Genomic DNA, 13,665 nt, shown 5'->3' on the forward strand with positions numbered 1-13,665 from the left:
ATTAAATGTGCTTGGTTCTAAGGAGGCTTCATTTTTTTTTTCATTGGTTTGCACTCAAGTAAGTTAACTGTCCTTTGTCTTATTAATGATTTCCTTTATTTATTTTAGTTTATTATAATTATTTGTAAATATCAAGCCTTGAAGCCTTGTTTATATACTGCTTGTTTGAAAAAAAACAAAAAAAAGGCGCAATAAAGTCACGTTTCACCAAACATAATGAATAATCGTAATTTCAATATTGACCAAAATAATCGTGATAATCATTTTGGACATAATCGTGCAGTCTTACATGAAATTCATTTCACATCAAAGGGATAGTGTTGAATTAACACACTAGGGAGATAGCAAAAACATGTCAAATTTCGACATGACGCGACCACTTTAATACTGTGAGAATTATGTGGAAGAAAATGACCCAAAAATGGTCAAAATAATGCACATGTGGATAAAATCTTTTTTTTTTTTGTTTTGTAAAATGAACAAACTAATGGTTCATTAAATTTTCTCAGAGATATTCAAATTCAATCAAACTCCGTTCCATTACTAAGGGTTTTCCTGCCGCAAGCAAAACTCACACACATGCATGCATGATTACACTCTCAAACACTGCAAAGCTTTTTCATCTTAATCATGTGCCTTCAGATTAGCCTGGTAAGATTTACTCATATGCCCGCACGTTTAGGCGTGCGCAGGCACGCAAAAAGTACAAAGGAGCTGCATCATTCACAGCGATGTTTTTTTTAAGTTTGATTTTAAGTTTTGATTTTGAAACTTTTTAGTAGTCAATTGTTGGTTCATACTGTATGTAATAATTTTATTACTACAATGTGACAAAGAGTTAAACCGTGGCAATTGCTTTTGATTACTGAGGTGAAAATCGATGTACAATACAGGTAACAGCGGTTTTCATTATTTATTAACCATAAATCTATACCACGTCTCTTTAAATACATGCGGTATCATAACATTTCTTGATAATGAAAATTATCAGTCACCACACATTCAAAAAGACGTTTAAGTTTTTCTAAACAGGTGCTGTTTAGAGGAGATTTTTAAAGCAACAAACAAGAAATGCATCTGTATGTGTATATCTATTGTAAATAATCTGCTTAAATACTTGTGTTAGTGTTTACAATTTGTGGAAACATCCACACTTAATGAATTGATAACGACGCAAAATCATATGATTCCGGGAGCATCCCTGGTGGGAAATAAACAGCACGGGCCTGACTAATCTGATGATAAAAAGAAAAGCTTCCCTGATGACTGTCTTCTTTGTGTGTTCAGATAACGTCTGTTTATCATGTTATGATTTATGGGACTTTTATTTTGTTTAGTCACAAGTGGACAAATTTTCCAGCTTGCGGTCAGCTGCTGTGGAAAAAGTTAGTGATTTAAGATAGTTAGCAACTCACACTAAGTCATTGGTTGAGTTCTCATGCGTTGCAATGGAAATAGTGCAAAAATGCAGTCAGGTTTTGAGGCTGCATATGGACAAACACTGTGTGTCAAGGACACATAGGGGGACCACCTTATGTCAGTTTTTTTTGCTGTGTTTACTTCATCTTTACAAATGTTTTGTGTGTGTGCGTGTGTGTTTTCACTTGATTTGTAAGGTTTTAAGTTACAGTGGTAAAAAAGATTAGAAATGTTTTGGCTTCGACTACCGTATTTTCCGTACTATAAGGCGCACCTAAAAGCCTTAATTTCTTTAAAAAGCTGATAATCATAATCAGGTGCGCCTTATATATGGATCAATATTGAGATTGGGATTGGTAGATGGGGAATGAACTGATAAATTAAGCTTTACCTGTTCCTTTTATGTGTTTACAGTTGAACAAGTTTGGTCATATTGACGGTGAGTTATTATGCTATTGAGAGTTTAGAGTTATTATTTGAGTTATTATTATTACTTTGAGTATTACTATATTGTGATTGAAAAAGTTTTAAAATATGTCATTAATTGAGGGTGAGCCTTATAATCCGGTGTGCCTTATATAAGGGAATAGTTTTAAAATATGTCATTAATTGAGGGTGCGTCTTATAATCTGGTGCGCCTTATAGTGCAGAAAATATGGTAATATGTCAAAAAGCTGGCATTTTAACAGAAGGCATGTAATACTTCTTATGCCCTGTATATGAAATGTTTAGATTGTGGTTAATTATGTACAGCAGTCTTTATGTTGCATAGTTTCTTTGTCACATGGAAGATGAAAATAGCACTCTATTTCAACAAGCATATATTAACATTCGCTAATCTCTACCAGTAGATGTACTGTTCAACAGCAAGTGATACAGTGAGCAATGTCCACATTAATAACGCTGAGTGCATGTGTGTGTAATATTGCCTCATCAGCAAGGCTCTTTTTGAGTTTGGGCAGGTTCAGGTTATGTATGAGAGGGTGTTTTTTTTTCCCTTTATACATTGGGAAAATGGAGAAGACAAAATATCTGAGAATGTCTGCAACTTAAAGTGAGGTCATCGCTCTCATGTGCCTCATATGATTCTTCCACAGTTCAAAAATGCAAAACCTTGGAGCTTCTTTTTTTTTTTTTTCATCCGCACTTGCTAACCTCAGAATGGGGAGGGAGCAAAGTTACTCAATTGCTGAGGCTTGAGCTAATGTATGAGCAACAAATTTGTGTGTGCAAGTTTTTGTTTCAAACACTGGTAGTGAAAAAGATTATGCAAAGTAATCAGGAGGGTGAGGAAACATGGAATGATGGTGGGGGTTGGAGATTATTAAAAAAAATATTGAGGATTAGCAAATTTTAGCATTAAAACTAGAGATAGGGCAAAACCTCGTAAAATAAGATCTCGCAAGATCTATTTTCTTTTTTAAATTAGGTACACAGGAGAAATGCTATGGCCTGATTTTGCCCAGCATGATAGTAAAATGTCGCCAAATGTGGTGAAAACTTTGTAATAGACTATACAGGAGCAAACAATAAAGCGTTGGGCCCGATATTTGGATAATTATTGAATATCGCTATCAGCGTTATTTTTTTATTATTATTATTTTTTAATCTGACCGGCCGATATTAAGAAAACAATGTAAAAGTGCTGCCTTTAAGGCTGATTCAACGAAATGATTTGTTTTGCCGAGAGAAGTATTTCCGGTTTGCCGATGACGCAATTCCGTTTCCGGGTTTGCAGACGGCCGCGCTAACCGAACAGCACGCTAGCTGACGCCATCCTCGGTGGATTGTCAGAGAGGAATGCCATAAATTTCATTTTATTGTATTTCACACACGAGTTTCCATATATTTTCATCGTTTTGCCAATACACGTACTTCCGATTTTTCCGATGACGCGTTCCGTTCTCGGGTTTGAGCTCTTATTTTCTATTTGTGAGGATCAATAAACATGCTTTAGGTATTTCAGTGAACTTCAGTGTCTGCATTATTTATTTACATTTACATTCATTTACATTTGCATTATTTAATTTACGCCGATTTTTACACTTTTACTGCAAATGAATATCGGCTCCAAATATCGGTTATATATAAATACACGCACACACAAAAACACACACACACACACACACACACTTAATATACTTAAACAATGCCTGACCTTATCATTATTATACTGGATATAGGTTTTTGCACAAACATTCATTTAGCATCAAAAGCAAAAGCTGTTGATATTTTTCACAGGTGAATTTTATTGACTATGATGATGGGAACGTACATATGTATCGCATGTAAAACACAAACAAATAGCAGTGTGACCGCAAACACATAAAATCAATAGAAGCTTAAAAGAAAGAAGAAAAAACAGAAGCGGATCCGCTCCAAAATAAACAAGTTAACAGTCTAGTCACACACACGCAATAAACTGAGAGCCAATGGGCAGTCTTTCAAGCAAAGTGTGTGCCTGTTGGAAGAAGAGGGGTACCCTTTTGCAGTTTAAATCCCTAAGCAGAGAGCCTGAATTGGGTCAAAACCAACATTGACTCAATTATGACAGTTTTTTTTTCTGACTATAAGTGAAATATTTTAGCATTCTTTTTCACCTGTAAATGTTAATTGTAGCTTTTGTTAGACCGAAGGAATACTTACACTCACTAACACAATCACATATGTAAAAAATATATATTTGGAATACCATGGTGTTTCAAAACAAAAACATTTTTATGACTGAATCAATATGACCAATATGATATGATGCAACACCAAGAAGGCTTTATATATAGATGTAAATTTCGGAAATTTGATTATAATAACAGATTCAAATGCTACAGAATTTCCTCAAGGGCTATACTGTACTTGTACGTTTAAATATTTGAAATTCATATTTAAACTCAAAGATGAGTAAATAATTGCTATTTCAGAGGCAGTAGATTTTAATGTAATAATTAGTCATTTGTTTTACATATTTATTTTCAATACACTTATATTTGAGTTTAAAATCATTTAAAATAATTATAATAACAATATTAAGTTAAAATAAGAGATCAAAATGCAATGATTATATAATAAAGAGTTGTTTCGCGTGCTACTTTTGGAGAATCAACACATATGAGTGAGGAGATTGTCACGGTATTACGAAAGGTTTCAAAGAGTAAAAAGACAAGGAAACATTGGTAACCACTGGTGCTCCGCCTGACCATGTGATCATGAGCCCATGATACAGTAAATCACAGTCCTAAATTACTTTAAAACTAGTCAAGCAATCTAATAAGTAGGTAGATACACTAAAAAAAAAACTAAGCATCCAATCTGAATGCATTTTCATTTACATAGGAAAAAGACTAAGAAATTATTCAAGAAAAGAAGTAAAGACCTATTTGGGTAAAAATGGGGAGAAAAGATTCTGCCTGTTATTACCACTTCCCCTTTACTGTGACAAAATCAACATCAGTGCTCAGTATGGCTGCACAATTATGGCCAAAAAACTTAACACAATTATTTATCAATGATTTATCAATATTGCAGTCATGATTATTAATCACGATTATTCATCATTTTTGGTCAAACATTTTTGTTTGTTGTTTAAACAAGCAGCATATAAACAAGGCTTGTTACTTACAAATAATAATATAAATAAAGAAAAATAAAAGTAAATAATTTAAAGAAGTTCTCCCAAATGGCAAAAACTTGGCACACAGTGCAACACAGCTAACTTAATGAGTGTAAACCAATGAAAAAAATAAGCCTACTTACAACCAAGCACAATATTTACTTTTAAGCAAATGTTAACCAATTAGCAGTCAAAATATAATTTTCAGTGATTTCTAATCGAATTGATTCCAATATTTTTGGAGCTGGGTCATTACTAAGCATTCTTGGAGCTTGCTAATGAACCGATCTTTGAATCTGTGTGCTGAATGAGGGAGACATTGAAAACGAAGATTCTGCACATAATGTTGAAGTTACCTATCCCTGGAGAATATAAAAAATACTGTCTGACTAAGCAAACATTCCTGTCTGGATCTTTTCAATGATGTACAGTTGATATATAAACAAGATCATATGATCAAAAATGTGCTATCAACAAACGCAGCTCCCAATTCAAGACACCTAAAACAAACAACGGATTATAAACGAAACATCCGCTTGCATGCCAACTTTTAATGGCACGCCATCTCTTCAAGGTTACCCTCTGACAGCTGAGAGAAAGCCAAACGTTGAGAAGATTTCAGGGTTTTTGACTGATACAAGTGAGAAAAATGTAAATTAATATTGTGCTTTTTACAAAAGATTCATTTTAATAGGGTATGTTCAAACTTTTTTTGCCCAAATATTTACTTTTCTAGTAAAGTGAAGCTCACCACAACTAAGTTAAACGCATGCTAATCGGTGTTAGCAATATTAGCTTTATCTTCCGACGGACAGCGGCTCCAAACGTCAACTCGAGCTCAAAACCACGCTAGATATTTTTACAAATGATTAATCAATTAATCATTAATCAACATAAGCAGGATTCATCTACAGTAACCGAGTACGATATTCTCAATTCTTTAAATCATTCAGATTACTGTATAGGAAGAACAACGTTAAACAGCTTAGCCATATCTGGAATAAAAAAATAATATAGTCAATAAAGAAGACTTTTTTTCCTCCTTTGTTGAGATGCACCGCTGCAGCTTATAGTCCGGAAATTATGGTAATTAAGTCAATCAATCCTACATATTGAGACCCATTTTGAAAAATCTGATTGGCAAAAAAATTTGAATAATTGTGATTTGAAATGACCCAAAATGACATTTTGACTGCTAAAAACTGGCTTAAAAGTAAATAAAGCGCTTGGTTTGAAGTAGGCTTATTTTTTCATTGGTTTACACTCAGCAAGTAAGTTAGCTGTGTTGCCCTGTGTGCCAAGTTTTTGCCTTTGATTAGTATTTACGTTATTTATTTTAGTTTATTGTTATTATTTATAAATATCAAGATTTGAAGGTCTTGTTTATATACTGCTTGCTTAAAAAAGGGCACCAAATACACGTCTGACCAAACATGACGAATAATCGTGATTTCAACATTGACCAAAATAGTCATGATTATTATTTTGGACCAAAATCGTAACACATTTTATCAATAATACAGCACTATAAATGTACTGAAACTCTCCTTAAAACTAACTCAAACACTGCCGCGCACACACTCGCCTTAGGCATTACTCTCACTCTCCCCCTCAACACACGCAGGCATGCACATTGCTTATTAATTATTAATTTTCCATTGTTCTTTGCCACATACTTTAACTCTTTCGTTTAAGAATGTGTTTATACAATTTGCTAATCCATTATTGTTATTGCCAGTGGTATGTTCTCACCCATACAGCATTTTCCCAGCACGATTGTGAGGTCTGATTGGATCAAATTGCTAATTGGGGCCTTTGATAAGCGTTCATTTGTTTACCAAAATAGAAGGTGGCAGAGTGCCATTAGACACAACAAAACCAAAGTCTAAGTGAACATATTAACCAATACAAAACATGAGAAATTGTTACACGTCTAACAAATAGTTAATGAAATGCTGCCGATTGTCCTATCAACATTTAACCAAAATATTTAATGTGGGCATGATTCCAACTTATGTATATCAAATGTTCATATTGGATATGCATCATAAATCAAATACAGCTTATTGTACCAACTTGACAAGCAAGTCACTTCTCCGTAAGCAATCCATGTAAGTCCGTGGTGTCCAAAGTCCAGCCTGAAGGTCATTTGTATTTCACTGCTCATTTTTATTAGTCTTTTGCTTATTTTTACTATTTAATCCGCCCACATCAGAACCGTACACCTGTGTTTTTCTACACTGTATCTTTTACGTTTGACACAGAATGGCGCTGCTCTGACAATGAAGGCCAAGGGGGGGGAAGAAGGTGTTTTTTTGTTTGTTTTTTCGTAATTAATGATTTAATAATAAAACACAGTGGTACTAAACAAGTGTCGAGCAAGAGCTGACCGTTCTTGACCATCTTTCTTGACAAAAGAAAACTACCAACATGCAAAACGTTTAAAAGCATATGATTTAAAGATTGTCACACCTCCTGGCATTTCATTATTTTTAAAGAGTAGTAAGTTACACATTGTTGATGCACTGTATCAATGATTGACAAGGAAATGTGATTCCCGGCCATTGTATAATGTCAAAGTGTTGAAAGGCCAGAACCTTTTATCTCATGTCAAGCCTCTACGCAGAATGACACACGTCAACATAAGCTTTTTCCGTCGGCCAGACTGACACTTCTTTTTGTGAACTTGTTGTTTAGTGGCTAAGGAACCGATTCTGGATTAGGGTAAACGCAAAGTTGAGGATTTGCCAGTTTATGATACCACGCATCTAATTATCAAAATGAGACGAGCTGCAACTTCTGTGTGATTGCTCATTTATCTTCTTTTTACTGGCAGTGGTTTTATTTCTAACTTCTGTTTGCGGATTACTCACTGTTCCAGTGCTTTGAAAAGATATCTTGTTAAACATGGTGTCTAATAATTTCCATAATTTATTTTCGTCAGATGAATACCGCATTTGTCAGTTTGCAAGAAATATTTTCTGAAAATAAGAAGCCAGCAGAACAAGTGAGGCGTTTACTCACCAACACTATTCTATTTACTCAACAAAAAGCATGGCATCAAAAAATACATACCTTAAGGGCATTTGCAAACTTATGGTGCAATACTGATCTAACCCTGTTACCCCTCTTGGCACAATGTGTCCCAACCTTTTCAAAAAACATCGCAGTGGGTTGTAGGAATCGTAGCAATAACATGAAATGGCATCCCGGAGTTTCTTTACACAACTATGTACAGATTCTTGTGGCATTTAGCAACTTCTCCATATACAAAAAGAAAGTGCTGGGCCAGCTGTCAGCAAGTTAGGTTGCATCGTACAATTTATTATGAATTAACGATTGAGTACTGCCGAAATATTTTGAGAATATGTGCTATATATGTGTGTTACTATAGATCACACTGGTTACTATGTATTGTAAGCATTCGGTGATAATTTTCACTTCTATGGCACGTTTATATCATTATTGTTATTAATATAAAATACAGGCGGTACAAGAAAAACATTCCAGGGCCTGTAATCAAATCTATGGAAGTGGGATTTTTTTTAACTAATTTTCCAAGTATCCTAGACTTACAAACAAGTAATATTTGACTTTTTTTCCTGAAAAAAAAAGAAGTAGTAATGAAATAGTTAATAAAGTTGAGTCAATAAATACCAAATGGTTTGGTTCAGTGGATTTAATGCAAGCTTGTTTACTGGGACACAACATGCGAGACACAATGTTTGTTATGTTGACTGCAATCACACAACGAGGTAAAAGGGCAGCTTGCCATCCTGCTAAGAACATCCTTTTTTATTAGATTGAATTACTAGTAGTTTTAATGCATCGGACTTCTTGTGCTTCAGTTGTTGGGGTTTGGAAAACAAATTTTATCACACCCTGTAGTGGACACTGTTTTGCTGTCATTGCGTTGTTTGGTATAACCTGATAAGTGCCTGTTGTGGGTTGGTGGCCATGTTCACAAGGAAAACATGAAAATGGAAGAGCGTCAATCAGATAATTTAAATTTAAATTTTAAAATGCCCCAACAGATCTTTGATAAAGGTGGCGATATGCATTCCTTGGAAAAAGGAGCTGATTTACCACAGAAGCAGCTTGTTTAGTCTACTACATAAATGCAAAGCACTCAGGTGTGACTGCAGCCACGGCTAACAATAGCAGCACTAATGTAGCGTGCAATAGCATATGCACTTTGCCAAATTGAACTGGGCAACACTCAGAGTTTGAGCAAGTCCGACAGACAGGATGGATGCTTATTTTTTACCATTCTTTCTGATGGTAAATGTTTACAACCATCCATTAAAAACTGTTGAAGAAAATAAATGACTGAAGTAACTTTTTGTTATTGTATATCAATCTCCTGATCCGTCACGATAACACCATGTATCCGATAGATTTTCAAAACGAATATCTCAATAGCCAGCCATGGAATACTTCTCACAGTCTAACTACAGTGGATCCTTTGACTCAGCTTCCCACAACAAACCAACACAACTGCCAGTTTTACACAAAGAAACCGTGTTACTACAACCCACAAGGAGAGAACGACAAGCCTGGAGAGAGCCCATTTATTCTCTCCTTTTTTGGCAGTGGAGTTATATGTTTTGCTTTGAATGCTTTGGTTATACTCAATTTATGTGAAGGGTTATGGACATTAATCAGACAAGAGGTGCAGGAGAACAGCAAAAGATGCTTGTGCATTTTGCTTTCTTCGGAGCATGAGACCCCACCAGGGTGACAGAGCGTCCAGTGCTGAATCAGCAGGTAGCACATTGCGTAATCTCTCAAATGCACATACACAGATTAAATGTCACACAGGGTGTGTGTGTGTCTGTGTGTGTTTTAAAGGGGCTTTCGACATGAAAAGTTGTTCAAGAAAAGATAATCCACCATAAAAGTGTTACAATTGTTTCTTTTCATTTAAAGCAGGGTTATCAAACTCGATTTAGCTCAGGGGCCACATGTGGGGAAAATCAATTTTTAATTGGACTGGAAAAATAATTTCAAATAACTTGAAAAAAAAAAGTAGATTTTTGCCATGTGCACTGACCAGGTCCTAATTATCTGTGAACAGCAGCAGTCAACTGTGTAAAAATAAATAAATAAATAAATGAATAAATAAAATAATAAGAATAACTACAAATAAACAGATAAATGAACAACTTTTTAAGGAGTGCAGTGAAGTGCAAAGAAAATTAAAACAATAAAACAGTACTGTAGTGTCTCATTTTGAACAATGATGACATACATGAAAAAATAAATTGAAAATTCACCAGGAAGTCATGATGTCACATCAAATACGGAAGTGCTGAGTGCGCAGTAGCAAAGCTCGATGTCAATGCTAATATGAGTGCGAGTGTACCGCTCCACTTTCTGTCATTGGAGCGATCAAAAAGTCATTTCGCACAAGCGTGGCAATGGATCAATTCCGCTTGTAAGTTGCAGTGCTCATTTGGGCATTACTTTTTTTTTTCTTTTGTCGATTGTGCACAGCAGACAAATCGGTTCAGTCCAATTCATTATTTTAATGTTTTACCAAATCATTTTGCGGGCCGGATTAAACATCCATTTGGGACAGATCCGGCCCACGGCCCATACATTTGTCACCCCCTGATTTGAAGAGTTTCTATTGGTTAATGGGTTTGATTTGGCCCTTGAAAGAATTCCACTCAAATAGAAGACTTCAAGCTTGACAGAAGTCAGTAAAAACTCCATGAGGCATTTATTTGCAAGTGTATACACATGATTGGGCACAAACTGCTCTCCTATTCTTCTGCATGACCAATCCCTAGATCTAAAGTGAGACCACAAATATTTCAGTCAAATATGAAAAGGTATAATAAAACAGGTAAGTCCAATGATCTCAAGAGAGAAACAAACATTTCAAAAAAGACAATGAATGCAAAATACCACTGTCCCCATATGTAGACAAAGCTGTAGAAAATTTCGAATAGAATATTAAAGAAAAAAATCTAGATAGGAATTGCAATTAAATCGTGCCCCAATATGTTTACATACACAAAGTCGAGGCTTGTGTGGTGAGTATTGATTTATACTGGACATTAACAAGTGTTGTCGTGCAAATCTGTCCTTGAGCGTTATCTATATCAAAGGCACATTTGATAAGGGCCATATCAATAAATTCGAAGTCAAATCCAGATGTTTTGTCTTTAGCTTGCTACCTGCACAGTTGTACTAGTCGCGCTCGTGTTTATGTTTTTCAACTAGTAACACGCCAAACGTGAGTGCAATGGGCCGTGAGAAAAAATTGCAGCCCGAACTTTTTTTAAAGCTTCAACTTGTTCATTCATTTTCAGCAGCATAAGCGAATGCAAACGCCAGTGACTGCCGGATCGCATTGAAATATTTGTAACATTCTTTCGCTACTTTATTAGAGCGTTTAAACGCCTCTAAATCAATGTCGAAGCCACTTGCCGGATTCGGCGACGTGTTCGGCGAAATTCGGCTTAACTCAATAATGTAGTCAGTGACATTCGCGTGCGTGATCGGCGATCGGAGTTGAGGTGACAGCAATGCAACTTACCAGAGTTTGTTCATACTGCAGCGCCCGTTGGTCGGAGCCGTCCCCGGCCATGGTGAGCACCGCGCTGGCCGGCTAAAAGCTTGAAAGTGGAATTGAGAGGAAAAGCGACAGCGACGTCTCCCTATGCTTGCAGCGATCGGATCATTTGGCGATCCTTACGCTCTCTAGATGAGTTCGAAAGCGAACTCCAAATCAACAGTTGCCTCATGCTCACCGCTAGGTTCCTTCATTTTATACCCTCAAGTACTGGCCGGGGGAGAGTCACTTGTGAGGCGGGACTTTGGCTCTCTGAGGTGCTTTCGACACTCCCAGCTAGAACCAAGGCCAATTCTTGCAAAGCTTGCAGTTTTCAATGATCATATTTGACATATTTTTAATCTCGGTTTTAATGACAGACAGACAACTAAAGAACAATAGCAATATTAAATAGACTGCAAAAAAGTGCCCATGTTAACATCAATTAATTATGATTCAGTTATTTGTTTGGTCCCCCATCATGTCAGACAGTAGACAAATATATTGATCTTGCATCGATTGTACTAAAAATTGATATTTTACTTTAATTCAACAAACAAGAATCTAATTTCCCTTTGATGGCGGATTACAGAAACACTATTACAATCAAGAAGTTGAAATTCTAAGCATTTGGACCACTTGAAACGAAAAAGGTATCCAAACAATTTCTCATTTATCAAAACTAAATATCAGTTAAATAATCAATTAGTGATCAATTAATCTATGGATCTCGCTTGTTTAAGCTTTCATTTAACTTTTAAAGACATGCTGATGAGACTGTGCCTTGAGCACCCTAAAATTGATTTGAAAAGTAAATAAATGTTTGATTTTTTCATTTACTGTATTTTGATGACAATATTTTGAACTAACCTCCTTGACTATCATTATCTCCTGAAAAACACATATTGGTTTATCTCTACTTGTATTGCCTTTCTGTTCTACATCATGCAACCATGAAAAGTCCCCTTGTGAAAAATTTCTGGCTCCAACCATGCTTTTGTTGTAGAGGAGTTCTACTCTACATTGTTTGTAAAGTCAAAAATGGCCATCAATTGGCACCACAATTTATGTTGGCATCACTTGTGCCCACTTCAACCTCTGACAACATTACCACGATGGGTCGCCAGGTTTCTCCAAGCTGGAATGTTTTAACCTATTGCTTGGCATGAGCGACACATAAAGTTAAGACAAGAAAAAAAAATCTATGGCAGAGTGTTACAAACCAAATTAAAGCTCTCAAACGCATGATTTGTTTGATCTTCATGACTGGTGTTTGATGTTCTTTCGCGTGCGATCAAAGAGAAGAAAGAAAGAAAGAAAATACACACATCCATTCATAGTTGTCACCAGTGTCGACACGCGATTGAAGACATCGGAATGACACACTTGGGTTTGAAGATATTTTCCACTTCAACAAAACGCCTTGTGTGGAGAAGGTTAATGATTAAACGAACTAGCTTTGTGTGAATTTCGTCCGAATGAGGCAGCCTTTGTGATTTATCATTAATTTGCTTTCTTGAAACCTAGAATGGTTTCACTTCAACTGAAAAATGTCTGGGTGACAGTTTGGAGTATTTGGTTAAGTTATCCGCCTTACGTCTTTCAAACTTTCTTTCACGTTTACTCTGGTTTCCAAAAAACATGCATTTCAGGTTCACGTCGTATTTTTACTTGCACAGAGGTGAAAAGTCAGATGAATGGTTTCCAAAGGTCAGCTGGGATAAACTGTGCCAGGAAAATATTTAAGTTAAATAATTACCAAAAACTCCAGTTGTCAATCCCAAATACATTGTCCACTTGTCTTCACAATTGAAAATAATGATAATAATAATAATGACAAAGCTGACCTGTCACAGTTCATCTGGCATGATTGTTTTGTATATCTTTTGGGTTTTAGGTTGGCATTAATACAGATCATTTCAGATTCCTATGTGTTCAAGTTTTGGTTTGTTTTCCTGTGTCTCCTGGTCATGCCTTTCCGTCTGCTCATTTTGTCTTTTCCGTGCGTTCTCCCTGGTGTCAACCAATCAGCTCTGCTCTTCCGTGGCGACTTTTCCAAGTGTGCCTTATTGTCTCA

The 13,665-nt window shown here is 35.8% G+C and overlaps 1 protein-coding gene across 1 annotated transcript in view; it reads right to left on the reverse strand.

The window, feature by feature from the left end:
- Positions 1-11,745, reverse strand: part of LOC148415662 (chloride channel protein 2-like) — a 78,506-nt gene extending 66,761 nt beyond the window's left edge. The window contains exon 1 of the mRNA XM_088427253.1: positions 11,574-11,745. Within this exon, the coding sequence (XP_088283379.1) occupies positions 11,574-11,624 (51 nt within the window). The 5' untranslated portion in view covers positions 11,625-11,745. The remainder of the gene's footprint in view (positions 1-11,573) is intronic.
- Between the last annotated feature and the right edge of the window lie 1,920 nt (positions 11,746-13,665).

The sequence above is a fragment of the Hippichthys cyanospilos genome, chromosome 11 (assembly GCF_059441005.1).
Source record: "Hippichthys cyanospilos isolate Australia breed blue-spotted pipefish chromosome 11, RoL_Hcya_1.0, whole genome shotgun sequence".
Taxonomy (NCBI): Eukaryota; Metazoa; Chordata; class Actinopteri; order Syngnathiformes; family Syngnathidae; genus Hippichthys; species Hippichthys cyanospilos.